The sequence below is a fragment of the Thunnus maccoyii genome, chromosome 10 (genome assembly GCF_910596095.1).
Source record: "Thunnus maccoyii chromosome 10, fThuMac1.1, whole genome shotgun sequence".
Classification (NCBI taxonomy): domain Eukaryota; kingdom Metazoa; phylum Chordata; class Actinopteri; order Scombriformes; family Scombridae; genus Thunnus; species Thunnus maccoyii.
Window position 1 is genome coordinate 15655457 of NC_056542.1, and position 22575 is coordinate 15678031.

Genomic DNA, 22575 nt, shown 5'->3' on the forward strand with positions numbered 1-22575 from the left:
TCAAGCACCGCCCATCTTTGCCACCACATTACTGCATGTATGTGTGTTTATTTATATTCATTCACAGGAACATCTTAGGTGAAGATCAAAATTAACCACTGCTCACTGAAATGACTCCACTGTGACTTTATTAGGAGCAAACACAAGCTTTCGCCTGTAGCTTCTTCAGGTTTGCTCAGTCTATATATATATAAATACATACACACACACACACACACACACACACACACACACACACACACATATATAAATAAATGCTTCATTATAAGTAAAAGTCTAGTATGAAAATTATTAAAAATTATTATGATGTATTATATGGAAGCAGCCTTTTAATGCTGTTGTTGTTGATGTAACTGGTTGCCGTAGGGATAATTTCACTCTTTTACTGTAACTAGTAACAATAACTGTAACATAAATGTAGTGCAGTAAAAAGTAGAACAGTACCATGTGAAATGTAGTGGACTAGAAGTATAAAGTAGCATAAGACAGTACCTCAAAATTGCACTTAAGTGCAGTACTTGAGCAAATGTACTTAGTTACTTTCCACCACTATCTTCACATCTGTGAAATTATGATTTAAGCTATTTGTAAAATTAATTCAATTAATTGTCAAATTAAATTGGAAAGAAAGCACATGCTGCAAATGGATAATGATGTTTCCTGCATAGTGATGTTCTCACATGCATGAAATTTGCCGACTCACAATGAGACTCTGACAATGCACATACATGCATAATGTGTATGTGTGTGTGTGTGTGTGTGTGTGTGTGGTACATACAGTGCATACAGTGGACATCCTGGTGCATGCTGAATGACTGTGCGTTTCGGAGTGTGTATATATTTACCCTTGATGACAGGTGGGAATGTGTGAGAGGTGAGAAGTGTGAAACCCAACTCGACAGCAGATACACACACACACACACACGAAGACATACACACACTTCCCCTCACACTTGGACAGAGATCTTCACACACCACACACAGACCACTGCCCCTCGTCTGTCTGACTCCCCCCTCCTCCCTCCTTCCACACCAGTCTGCCCCTCGTTTCCTTTCTTCTCCCACGCTGTATCATCATTTTCCCTCGTTCCTTTTTTCTTACAAGTCTTTCTCATTTCCTATTTTCTATCATATCCCCTTCTCATCCTTTATGTTTATCTTTTAAATAAAGGCTGATTGAATTTATGATGAAATTACTATAAAAAAAGAAAAAAAAGGAGATGTTACCATTTTAGAACATTTAAAATTTGCATTTTCCTATAAGGAAAAGATTCTATAAACTATGTGACATAGTTTATAGGGTTATACTACTGGTTATACTACTGCAATATCTGAATTGCAATCAAATCATATTAGTTTATACACATGGGTAAATTTTGCAAATAAAAAGATTAAAGTTGAGGTGGTTTAGCATCCTCTAAATCCCTGTTCTCTCACTTCCACAACTTCACATCCATCCATAACTCCAACAACTTCCCTCTTTTCACTCTGCTTGTGCGGTCCCTCACACACACATGTGATCATTATGAAGTGCGCTACGTCTTGAAGATGTTAGCCAACGATAATACGCCTTAACTAGAATGTGCTTGTGGAAGATGATGAGGAGAATAATGCAGATTATATGGCAGAAACGACAAACCACCGTATTAGTGTGCGTGTCTGAGTCTGTGAATGTGTGTGGGCGCATGCAAATAAGATTAAGGGGGAATGCAGATGTGCTGGGCATGCTTTGTCATATGACCTCATTGTTTCCTCTGTCATCATTATTGGACAGAGTCGTGCAATGCTAGGCTGCTCCTTTTACCCTGAGTGTGCACAAGAACACGGTGTACAAGCAGCAACACCACACAACTCAAACTCACACTCACTCACACACACACACACGCAGGGCCTAAGGCGAGTGGTTTGCATAATTTGGTCAAAACAAGTTTAGTTTGCCTTGCTCCTTAGGGCTGTATCCTATAAACCTACACTGTTTGACACAAAAATGAGTTTACCCCTTGTAGGTATGTGCTGATCGCATGGGAATATTCATTCAAAGGAGTCACAAGTGTGTGCAAGAGCAACACTGTGTGTGTTTTCCTTTATATGAATTCCCAGATTTCTCAGTACAAATGCTCTGTCTAGTTTTATCATTACCATTGTTTTATACGTGTGGATGTGTGTTTTTCAGGTGTAAACGTGATGCTGCGTAAGATCGCGGTGAAGGCGGCCTCCAAGCCGTTGGTGGAGATCACACAGGATGGAGAGACGCTGTCCATTAAAACCTCAACATCAGTCCGGACCACTCACATCACCTTCACTGTGGGGCAGGAGTTCAACGAGACCACGGTGGACGGACGTCCCTGCACGGTACACAACACATGGACACGAACACATCTTTAAATGCTCTCTTAGTTCTACCTTCTCTGCATACACACACACACACAGCAGTAATGGGTGTATGGTGAGGGGGCTGTCCAGATTACATCAATCTGTTTGATTTGGCTTTTCATCATATTTGGACTGGTAGAATATTTTCGCCCCTCCCTTGGTCTCCGAAGGCCTATCATGCTTCACACTCTTTATGACCCCTTTCAACTTCCCGTCTTCCGACAGTTCCCCCTCTTGCCCTTTCTTGCCCTGCGTCCCTCCCTAATTCTCTCCGTTGCTCTCCCCGTTTTCCCATAGATGGCCTCTGTTTGGCCGTCTCCAAAGCAAACACATGCAACCAGCCAGCGCTTTGCTCTACTAACGATGAGCGCATCACAAGTTATCACCTCTCAGCGATCGCCCTGCTCCGCCGTTCTTGTTGCTGCTTTGTTTCTCCATCAGCCACTCCCTCGTTATCGCTCACTCCTTTTGGATGGCATTGATTCATCCATACATCAATCCATCTATCCACCCTGCATTTAACATGTTTCTAAGGGTTTTTCTCCCTCTGTCTTTCTCTCTGCTCAGAGTTTTCCACGTTGGGAGACAGACAGCAAGATCACCTGTGAGCAGACCCTGCAGAAAGGAGAGGGGCCTAAAACCTCCTGGACCCGTGAGATAACCAACGATGGCAAGCTGATCCTGGTAAAGGGCACTAATCATGAGTGAAACCAGAGTTTAGGTTCAGAAACAATAAGATTATACAACTCAAAATACATTGTAATATTGTTGTACATATGGGGTACCGATAAAATACATAAACCAGAGTTTTTAAATTAAGTGATAAAATGGGTTTTTTTGCTTTTTTGCTTAAGAGCTACGTAATTTCAACAACATGAAATTACCAACTTTATTTCCAGCAGCACACTTGTCAAATTACAGACCCTCAACACAAATACTGCAAGGATCCAAAAAGCCAGATGAAATTTAGCTTAGTTTTACAAGTTAGCACACTACTATTGGAAAATGTTAAAAACCTCACATTTGATTGGTAACATAATTTCCGCAGTAAAGTAGTTGAGAGGCATTTATTTCCAATATGCATTAAAGAGGAAGTCCTCTGATAAAGTCTGTATACACAGTGGTCTTGGGTATTACTACTGCATATGTGAAAAAAGCCTCATGTGGTTTCAGAGGGAGCAGCGTGACACTTGATCAATTGCATCAAGTGATGTCATTTGGGGCTGAAGAATACAAGTTTGAAAATGAAACAAATCTGTGAGTGTGGAGTTGTGACGTTACCAGGCCGCTGTAACACGCTCCTCATCTCTGCTTGAGGCTATGAGTTGAGGCAACATTGGCTGCTACTAGCATAACACACCTGAATATATGACTGAACTGTTGTTGGTCAAGTTGCATTGTGGGTAATGTAGATGCTAGGTTTTTGGAAGTGTTTGTGGAATAAAAATACAGTATCTCTAGTTTTTGATACTTTTTAAACTTTGATACTTTTAACTATCTGTCCAGCAGTGTTATTGGACTGCAATGCTATATCGGTGGAGTACACTTTTAGATGCAAAACCATTTTGGAAACTGGAAGGTCAAGAAGGTCTGTACTGGTAGCAGCCGATATATCTTATTGGTGCTCCATATGTACAACAAAATTACAATGTAATTTGCAGACTATAGTGTCGACTAAGTGTCGCCTTTAGATTATATAATTATATAATTGTGCTCAGAGTACCATAAGGCCAATCCAATTATTCCCCTGGCAGAAGATGAAAGAGCTTCTGTCGAGATAACAAATGCAAGTACATGCATCAGCTTGAAGTCATGAAAGCAAGTGTGCAAGTAGCATCTGATCAAAAGTCAAAACACAACAGGGGATAACAAATAATCATGATGTGACTGACATGTGCAGTGAAGGCTAATAAAGGTTTGATTGGATTCTGAGTGAGTAATAACATGTCTGTCCACAAACTGAACTGTATTAAATGGGAAACCCCACCCAACCTGCACTTCAGGTTGACTAAATATAACTTTGAGAAGTATTTCAAATAATTATTTGACTAAGGTCTACCAGTAAACCAGTCCAACCAGAGATGAGACACATCCTCCACAGTCCTCTCTGGAGTGAATAGTTTTTGAATTTTTGAACAAATTGTAAATAGAGAAAGTATTTGTGGAGCGATGGATGTCTGAGGGTTGGCATTAAGTTCAGATCTAAGACTCCTGATGTGCTCTTAAGCACCAAACCCAGAGCTGCTTTTCAGAAGCCAGCAGCAGTATAATTTTACGAGTTTTATGCACGTAACTGCTGAACAAAGCATGTTTGCCTCAACAGCTTTCCGTAAATAAAGTTTGTTCAAAATAGTTTCACTGTGTGTTGACAGATTAACTGCTGGAGACATAAAAAATAGCTCAATTTGGAGGTTTAGAGACAATCAACATACAATGGCTTCTTCTACAAAATGCTTAATTTTTAATATGAATTGACATTACGTTATGGATTACTGTGCCAATATTTTTTTAAATGTCCACATTAAATCTCCACTTTCTCCTCTCTTTTCAGACCATGGGAGCAGATGATGTGGTATGCACCAGAGTGTACGAACGACAATGAACAAGAGCACTTCTTACTTTTCGTCCTTCCAGCCCCCTTCTCCTGTATCACCACTTGTGTCACTTCTCCCGTTGTCAAGACAGCGGCTGGGGGGAGATAGCAGCCTATAGTTTTATTCCAATATCTCTGTTAGCTTCACTATGTAATAATTGTGGTAACTGTATCTACTTTACACATATCTACACCTTGGTCTTATAGCTCCTGAGTTATGTCTGTCTTTCCAGCTCCATCAAACGTGACCAGCTGGGGTTTTAAACATAAAAATCTGTGTTGCTTTGTATGTTTGATTTGCAGCTCATTTATTTGGCAGTGTGTGCATGTGTGTATGTGTGTGTGTGTGTGTGTGTGTGTGTGTGAGTGAGACTATATTTGTAGATGTGTAAACCAATCTATATGAACTCTTCCAGTTTCAGGTCAGTTTTGATTTGTCCCTCTTTTCTGTTTCTTTAGCCCTGCCCCACAACTTAAACCTTTTCTATTTCATGACATTTTATATTTATTACTACACTAGAGTCCGATACAGTACTGCTAAGGTTTTTACTTTGTGTCTCTTTTATATGAAATGTGATCATAGGAAACAACAACTTTCTATGGGAAAACAATAAAGCACGATCTTAACTCAGCTTGATGTCGACCCTTGGCTGTCCTGTGCTCGAAACCATTAGGAGCGTAAAAGCAGTTAACAGCGCATATGTTTTATGGTTTGTGAGTGTAGCTGCAGAATATGTGCACATTAGATGGCTCCATCTTATTTTAGGCTTTCTGTCAGCTGTCTGCAACTAGAATAACTTGTCTGTCCCCTCCCTTAAAGTCTCTCTCTCTCGCTCCCTCTCAGTTTTTCTGTCTTCCCATCCCTCCCCTCCTTCTCTGTCAATCATCTCACTGTACCACATGCCCTCGTTCTTCCTTGCTCGCCATGTTTCAAGGCTGAAAATATTTCCATTTGGCTTTTTTTTTTCTGTCTACACACTATTATCACTCATTTCACATGGATCATCTCATCCTACAGTTTTCCCAAGCATAAGAAGGGACAGAGAGAGAGCCAGTTGTGGGAAACACATCATGAGATTCTTCTGGAAAGGTTTTATTTCCATTTCATTTACCAACTGGCTAATTTGGTTCATACTTTTCTGGAAAGTCTTAAAAAGGCTGCTTGACTTAAAGGGATAATTCAACATTTTGGGAAATGTGCTTATTCACTTTCTTGCCAAAAGTTAGATGAGAAGATTGATACTCTCACGTCTGTACGATAAATATTAAGCTATAGCCAAGAGATGATTAGCTTAGCTTAGCGTATTCCCCGGACTATTGAATTTTTGCTCTGAGCATCCTCATTTATGAGCATCTGTTGTTATGGTAACCAAGGAAGGAGATGAGACAAACCAAAGTCAACTTGGACCTGTTTTATTTGCATGGACACTGAGTCACTTGACCAGTCATCAAATGGTTAGGGAGTCAGGGTCAGTGGGCGTGTCTCTGACGGCAGGAAATGCCAATTGGATTACAGGGTACAGCTGATTGACAGCAGATGTGCTTAACAAGGAGAGGGCTGTTAAGGGACGTGGAAATGGAAAAGGGGCTGGGGAGAAAGATGGATGACCTGGGGTTCTAACACACACACACTAACACACACACACACACACACACACACACACGTACATACAGTTATACAACAAATAAAAACTAGATAGGTAGGGATTCTTGAGAGAGGAATTTAGTGATGCTAAAACAGCTTTTTTTTTTACAGACTATCTCTTCGTCATTTCTCCTCTTGCCCTGCAGCTGTGTGTAGTTACAGTGTGACCCCAATAAAGTCCCCTCCTCTGCCTCCTGCCCTAATAAAAGGGGTAAATAACTACCCCTCCCTCTCTGTTTATTACCCCCTGGGGCAGTAAAAGGCAGCTGTCTGGCCCTCCTTCAAAACGCCCGACCTGAACCGGACCCCCGTAAAAACACACATCTACACACACACACACACACACACACACACACACACACACACATTCACATACCAAACTAAAAACACACATTCTGGGAACTCTTCACACATACCATCAAACACTCACACTGTACACGCAGCTCATAAAACACTGTCGTGGCTCACCCAAAAGGTGAACAGACAAACTGCGTGGTGCTCAAAAAAAAACTCCTCAAAGACGCACCACCACTTGAAGGACTGAAAAAACAAGAACAAACTGAGCACACCATCTCGGCTGCTCACATCCTGAATGCATCATTATTCCTGCAGGTTGCGGCCTTTCCAGAAAACGTAACAAGGAACAGAAGGAACTGAACAGTTTGGCAGCATCAGGACAAACATTCCTCACTCATACACTCTCAGAAAGTCAAGAAATAAAGGGACAAGATGTATAAAACCTACAAAATAACACCTGAATGATGAATGACTACGCCTACACATAACTAATGCACTTCATGCATCAGAAGCAAGTGGAAATCTGATATCCTCTCACATGTCTGACAAGGCAACAATAGGCAATCAGTGGACATCTGAATAAAAACCCAACATTGGTGCTATTGACTTTTGTGTGAGAGCAGGTTAATTTAGGTTCCCCGGGGCCACGACTAAGTCAGGGTGCAGTGTGATAGATGACTTATGTGCAGGGAAGAGTGGAGTGTGTGGACTGAGTGTACTTGTCTGCATACTTGAGCATATGTCACAAAAGGCAAGATGGGTGATTTGTGATCTGGTTCAGGCAATTATCGCCCTACAGGTCAAGTGTATTCTGAGATAGATAGTAAAGAAGTGGGAGGGCTGGTGGAAAAAATGCCCTGCAGGCGGCAAAGTGAAAGAGCATGATGGGTAAAAAAGAGGCCCATTCTCTCACAATGCAACATTTACATGAAAGTCTGTTGCACGCACATATTTCGGAGAAAGAGTGTGCATGTGACAGTGCGATGACAGGTAAGTGTCATTAACCACCCTCACATACTGTACAGTCTCTGTCCAGGATATTGATTTACACTCACCCACACCTGCAAGCCTGCACAAACTGATACGCATATCTAACATTCACACGCACCGCACCGATCTCCTCTGGCAAGAGCAATTAGACCACCCAGGAACCTCTGAGGCCTCTTGTAAAACACTGGTCAAGAATAGTACACATAAGGGCATACCACACACCCACACACACTACTGCTCCTACATTGTTACAGTTTGCATGTTTATGGCAGAAAGTAGAAAAAAGAAGTCACCGAAACCACACTGACACATGCATAGTCTCAGAAACTATGCAGATGCACATTTTCAAAGATTAAGTTTTAAATATGATCTTATATCATCTTAAAAAGCAGCCTTTCTTTCTCTGCTGAGATGCAAAGTTAATAAGCCACAGAAAAGACATGAGAGAGTGAGGAAAGCATGCAGCAATGGTCAAGGTGAAGGAATCTGGAAAGAGTGTATAATCTGTACCTTAGCCCTCTGAGCCACACAGGACGCTCAAAGCACAAAACTCAAAACACACTTCAAAAACAATTCACTTCTAATGTCTGGGCAGAGAATCCTTCCATTAGGGAAATGAAAACCAAAGAGGAGCAGAGAGATGTGGAGAGTTTGAGTCACAGACTGAAGAAGTGGTGAGGTAAGGACTATTTAAAATGATTCATATACTTACGCACAAACTGGTCAAAAGTTTATACATATACTTATCACAGACATCTACGGATGTACTGTCAGCTCAGGAGGGAGGATTCTCCAAACTGATATCACTGCCCTGACATTAGCTGTATCATCCTCCCCCTCTGTGTGGGACAATGGTCTTACAGTAAACCAGAGGTGAGATGAATGAAGTCTTTGTAAAGATGAAGAATGTAATAATAAATCTGATTACAGACTCTAACATTGACCTCTGGATGGACAGAGGGAGGCAGGAAAGATGGAAGATACAGTTTGAAGACAGAAAGGCAGTGTGTAGGTAAAAGAGACGTGCGTCCCGGTAGCCTAGATGTTAAGACACATGCCACATAACTGTAAGTCTGCGGCTCTACTCCAGTTGTGGATCTTTGTTGCATGTCACACCCCCACCTCTCTCTCTTTATTTCCTGTCATCTCTGCCTACTGTCCCTATCTAATTAGGGCATAAAATGCGAATAAGAATGTTTTATACATGTGATGCTCCTATGAGTATGATATATATGATATGAGGACACCTCAATTCAATTCAAATCTTTATTGTCATATGCACAGAGAACAGACAGTTGCACTGTACAATGAAATTTTTACTTTGCACTCCCTTCCAGCCGAGAATGAAATATAAAACTATGAATGTTATAACAAATATGAAAGTTAGGCTATATACAATATATACAAACTTCACGAGATACAATATAAAACTATGGAAATTTAAATTATGAGCAATACCAAATTTACAAGATGAACTGAATATGATACAAACAAAAAGGGCTACATCTAAGGAACATGTAAACATAATTGTATTGATATAATTTAATATATTAAAGGTGCATTGTATGTGCAAGGTATACAGGGAGGTAGTGATTGAAGAGATCGTTCAAGTATAGCCAAGAGCAAAGAAAGTATGTGGATGCCTAAATGTTATGCTCATACAGTATGTGATCATTGAATATCTAATTTCAAACCCATGGGCATTAATATACTGCTATAAAAAGTTTGTCTCTTCTAGGAAGGCTTTCTGAGAGAGTTTGGAAGCCGGCTGTTGGGTGTTAAGGTCTGGATCACAATTAGCTTCCAGTTCTTCCCAAAACTGTTGGATCGGGTTGAGGTCAGGGCTCTCGGAAGGCCAGTTAAGTTCTCCCACACCAAACTATGAAAACCATCTTTATGGACCTTGTTTTGTACACAGTGGCCCCAATTTTTGCTGAAAAGTTGTAAGCATGCAAGCAAATAAAACTGCATGCTGTACAAATCTAGGTGAACAGGTGTGTCTGCATACTTTGATCATACAGTGCAGCATGTGCACATGTAGGCAGAAACGTAAGAATTATTATCTGTGGAGAAGGAGAAAGTGAGATAGAGGGGGTGAGAAGGGAGGAGCATCAAGCATTACAGGATGATCAACTGTCAGAACACCATGACTCATTCCTTTTTTATAGATCAACTCACTGTACACTCACACATGCACAAAGGCACACACTCACAGGCCTATTTCATCCATGATTTGTTTTGTTAAGATAACTGTATCTTCCACTACTACTGTGCTTTTGTTATGGATCAACATGTTCATCACACAGAAAAAAAACAAAAGAAGAGTGTATTCAGTTCATTAAGCTTGAACTGATCCTTGAGAGCCTTGGGGGAATCAAAAAGGTCTACACGGTGAAAGATTATTAATGTCTAAAGGAAAAAATAATAGGTGGAGTTAGACCAATGGTACTTTGAAAGAGCCTGCGTTTGATTACCGCATGCATGAGGTTCAGCTTATCACCCACTCTCTCTTTTCCCCCTTTCTCCTCTCGTCTCCCTCCCTCCTCCTCCTCTTTCCTCTTTTGACCAGCTCCAGACGGTGGCCAAGCCAAAGCATACCAGAGACCAGCATGTCATAGCTGGACACATAGCGGAGGTGCACTGTGGTGTTGTTTGATTGGTTACAGAGGACTGTGATTTGGGAAACAGGGGTGGAGGAAGCACACCTTGTTAAAAAAAACAAAAAAAACCTAGTGGCTCGCACTGGCCTACAGGCTGGCATGCACCTTCACACAAACACACACACACACTGCAACATGTGTGTGCATGAAAGGAAATCCAAAACTGCTACCCACAAGTTGATGTTTGCGTAAGAGAATGTTTTCTCTGGAAATAACAATGCAGTGCAGCTCCTGCCAAATCCATAAGGAGTGACGTCTCAGAGGCACCTGGTGACAGATAGAAAACAGGCTCATCTACTAACACTTCACTGTCACTACCCTCTAACTTATGCACAAATCACAGTTACTGTACTACCCTGATAATATGTAACACTATGCTGCTATGGTTTCTTACTGCTTTCCGTCCATCCATCTACACTGCCAAACTCCATGTCTGACGTTGATTTACTGATCGTCCAACAGGCAAAATATCCCACGGACATGCCAGCTAATGTTGTACGCCCAGCGGACATTCCATTGGCTCCTCATCCCAAAATGTGCATTTGCCTTGAAAGGAAAAAAGGTGGGCACACAGAGAAAGAGACGTCAATTTGAAATCCAATCTTCTGCTGCTGACCTAGCTCACATGCAGTTTAGAACATTTTCTGGTGGTGTATTTCTCAGTTTTATGGTCTTTGTAGCTTATTTTTACCAAGAAAATCTAGAAAATATTACAGCAGCTCTTAAATGACTTGTCAATGTCAAATTCCTCAGTGGGAACACAGAGCATGAAGTATGCTGTCCACCTGTATTCAATATTCACTTTACTGTGCAGCAGTGGTTTGAAAGAGCTGTAAGGTATCTACTCTGCATTGATTTAAGTTGTGCTGTTACGACAGCTTGACTCTGCAAAGTTCGATTTTATGTCTGCTGTTAATGGGCTCCTGCATAACTCCCACTGGTGTGAAACAGACTGTGTGTGTGTGTGTGTGTGTGTTTTGGCTCTCACACTGGTTCCACCTCTGTGCAGGAATCTGTGGTTGTGTACAGTGAGGTTTGGTTGCGTGTGAGCTAGCTCATCTGACTTTACATATGGCTGCCAGTCAGCACAGCTATGCTGCCAGTCGAGTTGCAGTCAACAGCCACCTGCCAAAAACAATGCTAATGTGGGTCACTGCAAACATAAAAAGTGTACCTGTCTCTGGGTGTACATTGTTATTATGGGGCTATATCAACATGCCTCTAATACTTCTAACTAGACTCTCCATGATTGCATGTGAACTGGAACAACTACGATCCAAGAGGAGCAAGACAGAGACGGTGCAGAAGAGGAGGAAGGCAATAACGGCAAGGACACTGATGGAGACCAATGTCAATTAAGCAGTAATGGGCAAGGACAAGGGCAATGATGGAGAGCCTGGGGTCAATGTCCAATAATCATCATTTTTTCCCCCACTGGATTCATAAATCAAAGCTAATGAAGTTCTTCTCATTTCAAGATGTGTTGGCCACTTAGGAGTTTACTCTCCAGCCTCACTGCACTCTCTGTCCCAGTCCTGGCAGATATCCATCACCCCATGATGAGTCTGGGCTGATAAAGCTGATTTGCTAGAGACAGAAAAAGACATTCAGCAACATTACTCCTGATGTTGAAGGTGGAATTCAGGATAATGAATCTGACATCAGCTGACCATCATGAGTCACGGCCCTCACAAGTAGAAGATAAATTGGTCTTGGATGATCTTTCCAATCAGCTAAAAAGGGGAAACCCACCAACTCTGACTAGCTGTTACAGTATTCAAGCTCACCAAGAGTCTGTTTAGTCAGGCTTGGAACATACATTAGTTGAAACATGGCGACATCAAGTGGTGACAATTGAAAATAGTTTTAACAACAGTCAGCTGTAACATGATTTACCACAAAGTTGCTTTCCTGAGATTATATTATGTTTCTAAGATTTTCATAAACCACAACACTAAATATATAGTTTGTTTGTCAACCTACAATAAAAGTTGCTGTGATATTGAGTTTTCTCACAAGAACAGCAATAGCTTTTAATTTTTGCAATAGCCTTTTACTGCAATCTACATAAATTGTATTAACGTATCAGTAAGTAATAAAATAATCCAGTAATTCATTAGTTAACAACAACTTAATTTTCTGATTTTTGTGTTAATTAGAGCAAATATTTTGCTGTGTTATCCACCACTGGCAGGACTCTGCTTTGTCCCTTCAGTTTTAAAATAGATCACTATGGAATAGTTAATGTCCAATAGCAAAAGGATTTTATGCACTGTATATTTGCTATTTATATTTTATTCTGTATTAGGTGAGCTGCTTCACCAATCAACAGACATATCACAAGCACAGTTGGGGCAGGATTTAGGACCATAACCTTCAAATGAATACAATTCTTGACTTGAAAAAATGATGACAAATTTATGAAATTTCACTGTAACAGCTATGGGCCTGTGTAATTTAAGACACTATTCAGTCAAATTAAACTAAACAACATATCCAAATCTGGAATAAAAGATCTTGTGAATGAATGTATGGATCAATTCAGAGGAATTACACAACATGTACTGTAACCTATGTCTCACAGACTCCAGAAATTACAGTAAATGTTTGTATGTGGATCTATCCTGAAATGTAGATTGTCTTTTTTATTCCTATTCCTATGAAAATCTGTCAAACAAACTGGGGTTTTCTGGAGTAGGCCTATGTGTGTAACGTTAGTGACTCAGAAGAGCTCAGAGGAAGAGTCTGTGAGCTGGAGTTAAATGAGCAGAGGTATCTAGCTCATTTCTATCTGTATTAGATTATGGTGATGTGATTTACATGGATGCAACATCATCCCTATAAAAACTGGATTCTGCTTATCACTCTGCATTACATTTTCTAACATTTGCAGGCTCATGCACTCACCATTGCATTTTATATAATTCTTTAGGATGGTCCTCTCTATACCAGATGAGAAAATACACATGTTGCTATTTATTGTCAAGACATTGTTAGGTAAACTACCCACTTATATCTCCAGCCTTTTATCCTATCATACCAGCAACTATAGCACTATGGATTCTTTTAAAAGTCGCACAGGTGCACTCAGAGCTTGATAAAACTGCTGTCTCCTTTTTCGCACTTTGGGCATGGAATGAGCTCCAAAATGCCATTACCGTAGAAGCTCTCCCTTCTTTGAATACCTTTAAAGGTATTTTACAAACTGCCCTGAAGGAAACATGTCGCTGCTTTACATAATCTTTGACTTGAGGTGGACTGTGTTATGGATATTGATGGCATGGCCTGTATGCCTCTCTTCTTTTACTCTTTCCCTTGTGTAGCTTTGTATGTGTTCTATTATGTCAAACTGCTTATGCTGCCATCTTGACTAGGACTACCTGAAAGAAGAGATCTTGTATATCAATGAGATCTTCCTGCCTAAAGAAAGGATAAATAAATAAACATCTAGTCAATGTTTTTAATAATGTAGGGTAGCGTTAAATGTCAGGGTGAACTCCAAAACTGACAACTCTCCATGTTGTCGTCTCTCATATTCTATGTCATACATGCTTCACCCTCTAATGGGCTTAACTATTGGTAATTCAGAGAGGACACCCGTCGAGGACTTCACCATAGGCCTCCTCACCCATCCACATGGGAGGCCCCAACCTTGTGTTGTGGTCCCTAAGATGGTGCCCATCTTCGCTTATGCTCAGCACGAGTTGGCTGCTCCACTGAACGTGAGACCTCCAACTGTGGCTTATGGGCCATACACCATGGTCTAGTGCACCTGTGTCCCATTCCCTCCTTCCCGTGCGCTCCCTCCCAGGAGGGAAGGGGCTGGACAGGTGGGCCCATTTCAGCTCTCCCCGTCGATCACAATGACCTGCCGCATATGGACTGTTACTTGGCATGGGTGTAGCTTTGCAGGCCCTCTCTCAGCCTGGCTGGACAGGACTCTGTGGCGGGATAAGGAGTTTCTTCTCTCCAAATTTCCTGATGGCCAAGAAATCAGGGGGCATGAGACCCATACTGGACCTGTACTTCATGAATGGCCACATTGTGTGGAGGCCCTTTCGTATGCTGATGGTCAAACAGCTGCTGGAAATATATCCAGCCAGGTTACTGGATGACATTCATAGACTTGACTGATATGTCCTTCCACGCCCCCATCCTACCACACAACAGGAAGTACCTGTGATTTGCGTTACTCCTGCGATACTCTCTGGCCTTGCACACGTTCTCCAAGTGTGTGGAGATGGCACTGGCACCATACAGAGAAAGGGGCATGAGAATCTTTACCTACATAGACAACTGGTGGATTCCCGCCGTACCAAGGTAGGAAGTGGAAACCTACACAGTGCTGGTCATTCATCACATCAAGCAGCTGGGCTTCACCATCAATCCCAGCAGATGCCCTACTGTGGGCTGCTTTTAGACTCGTCAGGTAGAGGGCACCGTCCTCTTGCGTCCGGTTCTGGGACAATGCCTCCTGGTCTGGAAATTGAGATGGTGAGACTGAGAGGCTTGGGCCTCCTGGCTGCGGTTGTCTCCACCATCCAGAACGCAAGTGCCCTGTCCACCTCCAGAGCTTATGCAATATGTTGGCAGGTGTTTGAGGACTGATGCAGGGACAGGGACCTCAATAGTGTTCATGCCCTTTACAGGGTATCCTAGATTTCTAGAAGGGTTTCTTCAATAGTCAGGCTGCGTCCACTTTGGGGGTGTTTGCAGCAGTGATCATGGCAGGCCACGACAGTCTGGATTGTTTCATGGCCAGGAGCAACCCACTGCTGAGGCATTTCCTTCTTTTCTTAGTTTTTGGCTGGGTTCAGACCTTGGTTAGTTTGGGCCCAGCTGGGGTTACACCTCATGTCTAAAGGTCTTCGCCTTAGATTTTAACCAATAGCGATGCCCGTAAGAGGGCGGAGCACGTACGACATAGAAATAATAGTTACCTGGATGTAACTCCAGTTAAATACATGTGTAGCCCTCTGAACCACAAGCCCAGCTGGGCCCAGTCGTCTCTGCTGAGCTCCAAAGGGAGACAATGGGCGCAATGGGCCTTTACAGGGGGACGGTGCGGTGCGCATGCTACACAGGTAACTAGCCTACTGTTTTCCCTGGTTTACAGATGTATGACCACTAGATACCAGGACTTCAAGACAAAATCACAACATTTAGTTTTAAAGTTGTTGGACAAAAACTGCCTACTTACCTCATAGGGTCAACACCTTGAAGTCTTGAAGTCTACCTGATGAATGTAAGTCCAATATTTCCTGATGTTTCAACACTTGTTTGGTCAGCCAAGTCATTGGCAAAATAACATAGGCCTAAATGTTCCTCTTCGTTCACCTGTCACTCGGTGCTGGGAAAACTGTCAGCTAGCCAACGGTCCTCGATTGCAATCAAAGGACACCAAACATGTCTATCATTTAGGCGTTTATTTAATTTGTTACGGGAATAATGTCGCAATTACGAGCTCATTGAAAGCAAGTCACTTTTCATAAGGAATTATCAGGTGTGGGGAAAACGACGCCAGGTGGGTGTAACAACAAAAACATGACTTTAGTCCGATGGAAAGTTTGTAACGTTACCATACACAGTGGGTGCTTTCCGATACCCATACTACCATACTATTTAATATACTAGAAAAGATTTAGCATGTCCCTATACACAGTATGTGAAATGTGGCTCGCCAGAAGTACCAGGATGTCCTACTACATCTGGTCGCATTTTGCACAGAGACGAAACTCTGGTGTTTTTTGACAACCGCCGCTAGATGACGCTGTCGCCATGTTGGACTGAAACGCCATCATATTCATTCAAATTCATCACATCTTGTGTAACCAAAATCGGCGAATCTCACAGTCAAATCAGAAGCGCAAAAGAAGATTTCTCCAAATAAGTCATTAGTAAATTGTATGACACTTAGATTACATACAAGTGATGACACTAGAATTACCACCGAGGTTCCACTACTCTCAATACCTGATTGATAAAATGGCAAACCCAGAAATCCCATTCAGCAAACACTCCTGTATTTAAAAACTTTTTTTAAAATAAACATTAAAAACTGTAACAACAAATGCAAATGTGTGATTATGTGCTCTCATTTTGGTTTGCAATCTTGTAAGTATGACTGAAACTTTAAGTGTTTCAGCATTTAAACAAACGCCCTCTGGCTATATTAGAATAATAACACCGAGTTGTAGAGTACCTGGGGGGTCTTTAACCATATTTATACAATAGAGAAATACAGACAAAACCATGCATGAAGATGATAGAATCTATTAAACACACTCCAAAGTTTATATCACTTATTCATAAATAGAGTAGAAGAACAAATAGAAAAAGTTATTTTCCTGATTTAATTGTGTCCTCTGTACCTGCACATCTGCTGAGGATCTACTATAGAGAGCCTGAGAGTGGCGCCCAAGAGCTTTGCAAGAATATGCTGGACAGAGGTTTTTTTTTTTTTAAAATTCTTTTAACTCCCTAGGCGACCTTCCTTCCTCACCTTATAAGGCAAATCTCAAAACCAGAAAATAACTCTAACCTTCACCTAAAACGTCTATAAAGTATTTGACTGATTAGCAGAGCTCATTGTGGGGTAACACACATGGGAGGGAGTAACTACCTGGGAGTCATGGACCAGGGCAGAAAATATCTATAAATATTAGGAGATTTGGGATATTTGCATTTTTATGTGGTGCAAACACACAACCAAGGCATCTGTTCATTCTCTTAGGTTATACATGTCTTTTTTTATTTTTGATTGGTTAATTACACGATGATGTCTACACAGCAAAATATGATAACCAAGTATATAATTTTGCATGTACTGCTCTACTGCACTGCATTTTATGCCCTTTAATACTAGCCTGGCATTTGCATGCATGGGTGGGATGGGTGACAAATTAAGGAAAAAACATCGTTAAGTTGTTGGCCTCCAGAACAGCTTCAAGGCTTCTTGTTACAGACTCCTTTTTATACAGTATATTTTCCAAATCTTTGAACTCAACTGGAGGGATAAACATTATTCTTCCAAAAGTTATTCCCTCATTTGAAGTTTTGATGGTGGTGGTAAGTGCTATATAATGCGTCAGTCCAAATTCTTCCCATACGTTTTCAATTTAGGTTGAGATCTGGTGACTCAGAAGGCCATAACATACAGTATGATTCACAACATTTTCATACTCATCAAACCATACAGTGACGCCTATAGATGGGGGCCTTCTCATCCTGGAAGAGACCCCTCCCATCAGGATAGAAATGATTACTTTCTGTTGTGCAAATGAAAAATTAGATTTTGCTCAAGAGGATTTTATACACAAAAAACACAAGATTATCCAGATATATAAACATCAAACTCCAGAGCAAGATGTTTGTGTTCTCTCTAATGAGTATCACCAGTTTTTGTTTCGTTCCGTCCATTTTGTTCATTGAAACTAATTTTGCTGACCTGAATCAGATTCATAGGTCTGTTTTACAGGAGACATTTTAACTTGTCTTATCAGAAACAGCACAGGTGGGACAAATAAGATTAACAATTGCAGATATGCTGGGAAATGCCCCCCACAACAGACACACTGCAGTCAAGCATTCAGGCCTTTACCATGTTTCCTTTATATGAATCTGAGTTTGAATAATTTAAATAAAAGGCTGGCATTGCTTTCCAGTGACACACCTTTTTTTATAAAGGGTTTGTACTGACACAAATGAAAAAAACATGGAAGCTTTCATTAAGCCAAAAGCTTTTCTTATTAAGGGTTTATAAACGTAGCCCATCTAAACAGTTAATTAACCATTAATAAAGCATTTAATTACAACTTATAAACAGTTTATAAAGGGTTCCAAATTAGAAAGCGGTACCAAAAGGCTTTATTATATATACCACAATGTTGTAGATCTTAAAGTCAAGTCAGAAGTGAAGTGAGCAAACGAAAAGATTTTGTGAGAGAGAATCCTCAGAGTGTGTTTGAAAGAGAGAGAGAGAGAGAGAGAGTGTGTGTGTGTGTGTGTGAGTGAGAGAGAGAGAGATGTGGGTTTTGAGGTTTGTCAATATGAACCAGGCGCTCAGAGAGGAGTCTGGTGGATGGAGGAGGACGGATGGAGGAAGGGAGGGAGGGAGGTAGGGAGGGAGGTAGGGGAGGTCTGAGGATAAATGCGCTCTTTCATTTCTAAGTTAGACATACCCGCTACTAAGGGCACATATTTACATCGACAGAAACTCACGGGAAACTACTATCTTGTTATTATTCTTATTTTAAAAATCAGTGGGGGATTATGGACATCAAGTTGTCAGAGGGACAGCGCACAACAGCGCACCTCAGACTTTTGGCTTGATGAGCGGAGTTTCTGTGCGCAGGAGAGCTTGATCTTCAGAGACGCGCTCCGGAGGCAGGAGCGGTGCCGACGCACTGTTTTACACATTAGTAATGGTTTAATGACTCTGAACTGCGGCCCCCTTGTTGGATGGGACAGGTGCAGGATTTTCTCGGACAAAACATGGGTCACTGAGGGGTCAATTAAGTTTTTTTTCTTTATTCTTACGCAACAATATAACTTAATCTACTGTGTTGTCACTCAAATATTCCTACTGGGACATTGAGAAAAAACCCCAAACCACGGAGAATAATGCTCGTGTAGAATAGTTTCTTTTAATTTTCATCTCTTATTTAATAACTCAAGACTGCTTTTGTGTCCTGAAGTGAGCCAACCCCTCCACACACACGCACAGTAGACATGCAACTGCAGCGCAGTTTGACCGGAATTTACGCATCTCTGGGGGAAAGCTGAAAAGGTGTGTTTGTGTGTGTGGTGGACGCCGATGCACTGCATTTCCACCAGCTCAGGGGAGACCACTTCGTAAACAGAAAAAAAAAATTAGAGGAGAGACTCTCCTTTCATTCGTTTTCATAAATGGAGCTGCGTAAATACCTGTTGTGCCTGGAGTTCATCCTCCTTCTCAAAGGTAAGAACTAACTTAGAGTCAGTTTTTCAGTTGTATTTAGGATTTTGTTTTACTTTTTTTTACATTTCCAAAGTCCATGATCTGTTAAACCTGTTTAAAATAAGATGAAACTGCTGAATTGTTATTGGAAAATTATTAGTCACTGATCGTAAAGCTTAAATTGTGAACTCTCTAAAGTCAACCTCTTATGCGTGATTGATGCATCTTCACCGCCCAGTTGCTCTCTTGTCCTCCTGCACTGTCTCACTAGGTGATATGGTCATTAACCTCTCCCAACTTTTGAACTTTGACAGACGGCATTTGTGAATAATGGCGTCACACGTGCCTCCCTGAGTCCCAGAGAGCTTTGTTCTGTGTGACAGTAACCGACTGACCATGACGACATTCCTAACATGATTGTGTACAGAAGAGCAGCAGAGAGGCTATATTATAACATATGGCAAAACTCCATTTGCCAAATGGATCAAAAGTGTAGGAAGTTGTGCACGAGTCCAACAAAAGTGAAGGTTCCTGGTTCAAAGTCTGGTTCTCAGTAAATCTATCAATGATGTCAGTACTGAGGAGATATTTCATTCTTACTTGAGGCCTTCAGCCACCAGAAGATGTTTACTGTTGGGATCCATCAGAGATACTTGCATATATCCTCTGCCAAAAGGTTACTGGTTCATCTCCTCTTACAGCTGACATGTTCTGACCCTGGCAGCTGCGTAACTCGACCTCAGAGGCCCTATCAGCCATTTCCATCTCTTAGACTTGATGTCTAAAGTTCCCCCTAATAAGGCGTCTCTACCATGTGTGTGTTTCTCCATGGAGCATGAACATTAGATTCCCTCCTGTACTCATGTTCACTGCGGCCTCACACACCTCATTGAGTCAGTCCTGCTCACCGGCAAGAAACTGAAGAAAAAGACCATTGTTGTCTCCCAAAACTAAGTGTTTATGCAGCCGATAAGCAGCAGTTTAACTGCACGCAGCCATGAAATAAAATGAGATCAATAGGCTTAGAAATTATGTTGTGCAAGGCATGTTACCTCCTCAGAATCACACACACAAACTCTAAAGCTAATCTATAGATTGAGATGTTGGTATGTGTGCCACAATTTAGATTGTAAACAATTATACTGTTCTGCCCGTATTCATGTGATGCGAAGTGCTTCTGGTCCAGAAGCTAAGGAAGCGTTGAGTTCACTGACACCACACGCATATAAACACATGCACAGCAACCTATTTACACACGCCAGCGGCCAAATGTTGCTTGCGGTCAGGCGCTACACATTACCCGCCATTATATGTTTAAATCAAGCGTGTATGGGGTAACTTTTTCACTGTGTTTAACTTGTATTGTAGCTTATGTGTGCGTAAGTGTTCTCGCATGTGTGGGTGAGATTTCTGGCTTGAGCCTGTGTCATACAGGAGCATGTAGGTGAGCGAGTATGTGTGTTATGTTAATGGTTTCAGCAGAGCTCCCCTGATGCGGTCAGCAGGCATCCCATGATGTTGAACACAGGTGTGTGTTTGTGTGTGTGTGTGTTTTCATGTGTGGCCATTCATAAATTCTTGCTATTATTCTCCCAGCTATCTTCCCTCTTCTATTTTTTTTTTTTTTTTTTTTTTTTTACCCTCCTATCATTTGCTGTTTCGTTCCCACTCCCCCCTCTTCCTCTTCGTCCACCCCCATTCCCCACGAGAGGGTGACAGAGATGAGAACAGAACACGATCGAGATAATGGAGAGAAAAGCTGTGAAAGAGGGTGAGAAGAGGTGAAGGAGAGGGATGCATGGGAAACATTATGAGTCAATTTAATAAAGATGATAGAAACAGACAGTCCAGCAGATACCTCTACTGCAGGACATTTCACAGAGGTGCTATAAGTCAAGGGATGTAAACAAAAAAGACAGAAAACCAGACTTGTTTATGTTAGTCCAGTCAAAACAACATATATCACTGTCTTTGCATGCTGCTATATGTTTTGGCATTTTTCTATGGTATCCAAAATATTGCAGTGTCAAGTTAATGCACATACAGACATAGAAACTCAATCATAACCATACACATCCAACAGCGGTAGCGCCCAGAGCTGAACATGTGGTTGAGAGAATCTGGACCCAGTTTGGCTTGATAAATGTTTGCATCCAGTTGTCATGGCGATGGGTGGTCAGACAGGCTGCGGTACAGTGTCATATATAAACCCAAATTAAAATGGAAGCAGAATAGAGAGGACAGGACAGGGAAAACAGGGAATGATGGCACAGTTTGTGGGAGTCAGACGGGCTGAGGAGAGTGGGGGGCTTGTGGTGGTAGAGTTACAGTGTGTATGTGTGTGTGTTTATGTGTGTTATAAGAGAAGGGGTAAAAAAAGAAAGAAAGGCAATTTATGGTTTGTGAGGGAATGAATGAAATAGGAGGATGGAGGAGAAAATCAGTAGCAGGGGTTGTTATCAGAGGCCTGGTTTGTTGTGGAAAGAAATTTGGAATTGGAGAGGGTGGGCGACGTCGCCGCAAGAAAAGACAGAAGCATTTTACTGCACCAAGTGTGATTGAGCGGTGGTTGGAATTAATAGGAGAGAATAACTTGTTTAAACAAGGCTGGATAGATGGATTTTTATTCTTTCTGGCCATAAAAATAGAAGATTTAGTGTTAAGGAATTACTCCTATACTTGCCTACGCACAGTTCCCATCAGTGAAGTGTATTAAACATCTGCGTAGAATCAGATAAATGGCTCAAACTCATCAAAGTCACTTGAGGTTTGGATGTAGAAGTAATGGAAGCTCACACAGATCTGCAAGTTGCGCAGAAAGTAGTTGGAAGCCACAATTTGTCTCTATAGTTGGCCAATAAATGATGTAGATGCTCCCACTTTGGCCAGTAAATCCGGGTGCAAGAAACAGAAGAAACATGACTGACAAAACCAGCTGCAAGGAAGAGAAAAGTGAAAGAGCAGGTAGAAGTAACTACAGTACGTGAGAAAGATGGGAGCAGAGATGGAACAGTAACAGTGAACATATCTAGTTTCCCTCTCAAAGCCAAGTGGAAGCCCCCTCTGATTGGCCTGGCTG

At 41.5% G+C, this 22575-nt stretch overlaps 2 protein-coding genes and 1 long non-coding RNA gene across 6 annotated transcripts in view; 2 read left to right on the forward strand and 1 right to left on the reverse strand.

The window, feature by feature from the left end:
* crabp2a (cellular retinoic acid binding protein 2, a) overlaps positions 1-5597 on the forward strand; it is an 8405-nt gene extending 2808 nt beyond the window's left edge. The window contains exons 2-4 of the mRNA XM_042423568.1: positions 2174-2352; positions 2941-3057; positions 4925-5597. Of these exons, the coding sequence (XP_042279502.1) occupies positions 2174-2352; positions 2941-3057; positions 4925-4975 (347 nt within the window). The 3' untranslated portion in view covers positions 4976-5597. The remainder of the gene's footprint in view (positions 1-2173; positions 2353-2940; positions 3058-4924) is intronic.
* Positions 5598-9150: 3553 nt separating this feature from the next.
* LOC121905361 lies at positions 9151-16548 on the reverse strand. 2 transcript variants are annotated; one of them, XR_006098404.1, is made up of 4 exons: positions 15759-16548; positions 11547-11683; positions 10953-11104; positions 9151-10825 (listed from the first exon to the last, which is right to left on the reverse strand). It is a non-coding gene; the product is annotated as an uncharacterized LOC121905361 (long non-coding RNA). The 2 variants fall into 2 exon arrangements; XR_006098405.1 differs by lacking the exon at positions 11547-11683.
* Positions 15500-22575, forward strand: part of itga10 (integrin, alpha 10) — a 32469-nt gene continuing 25393 nt past the window's right edge. The window contains exon 1 of one of the 3 annotated variants that reach the window (XM_042423549.1): positions 15500-15642. In XM_042423549.1, coding sequence (XP_042279483.1) covers positions 15591-15642 — 52 coding nt within the window. In that variant the 5' untranslated portion in view covers positions 15500-15590. The other 2 variants (XM_042423550.1, XM_042423548.1) reach the window with 2 other exon arrangements.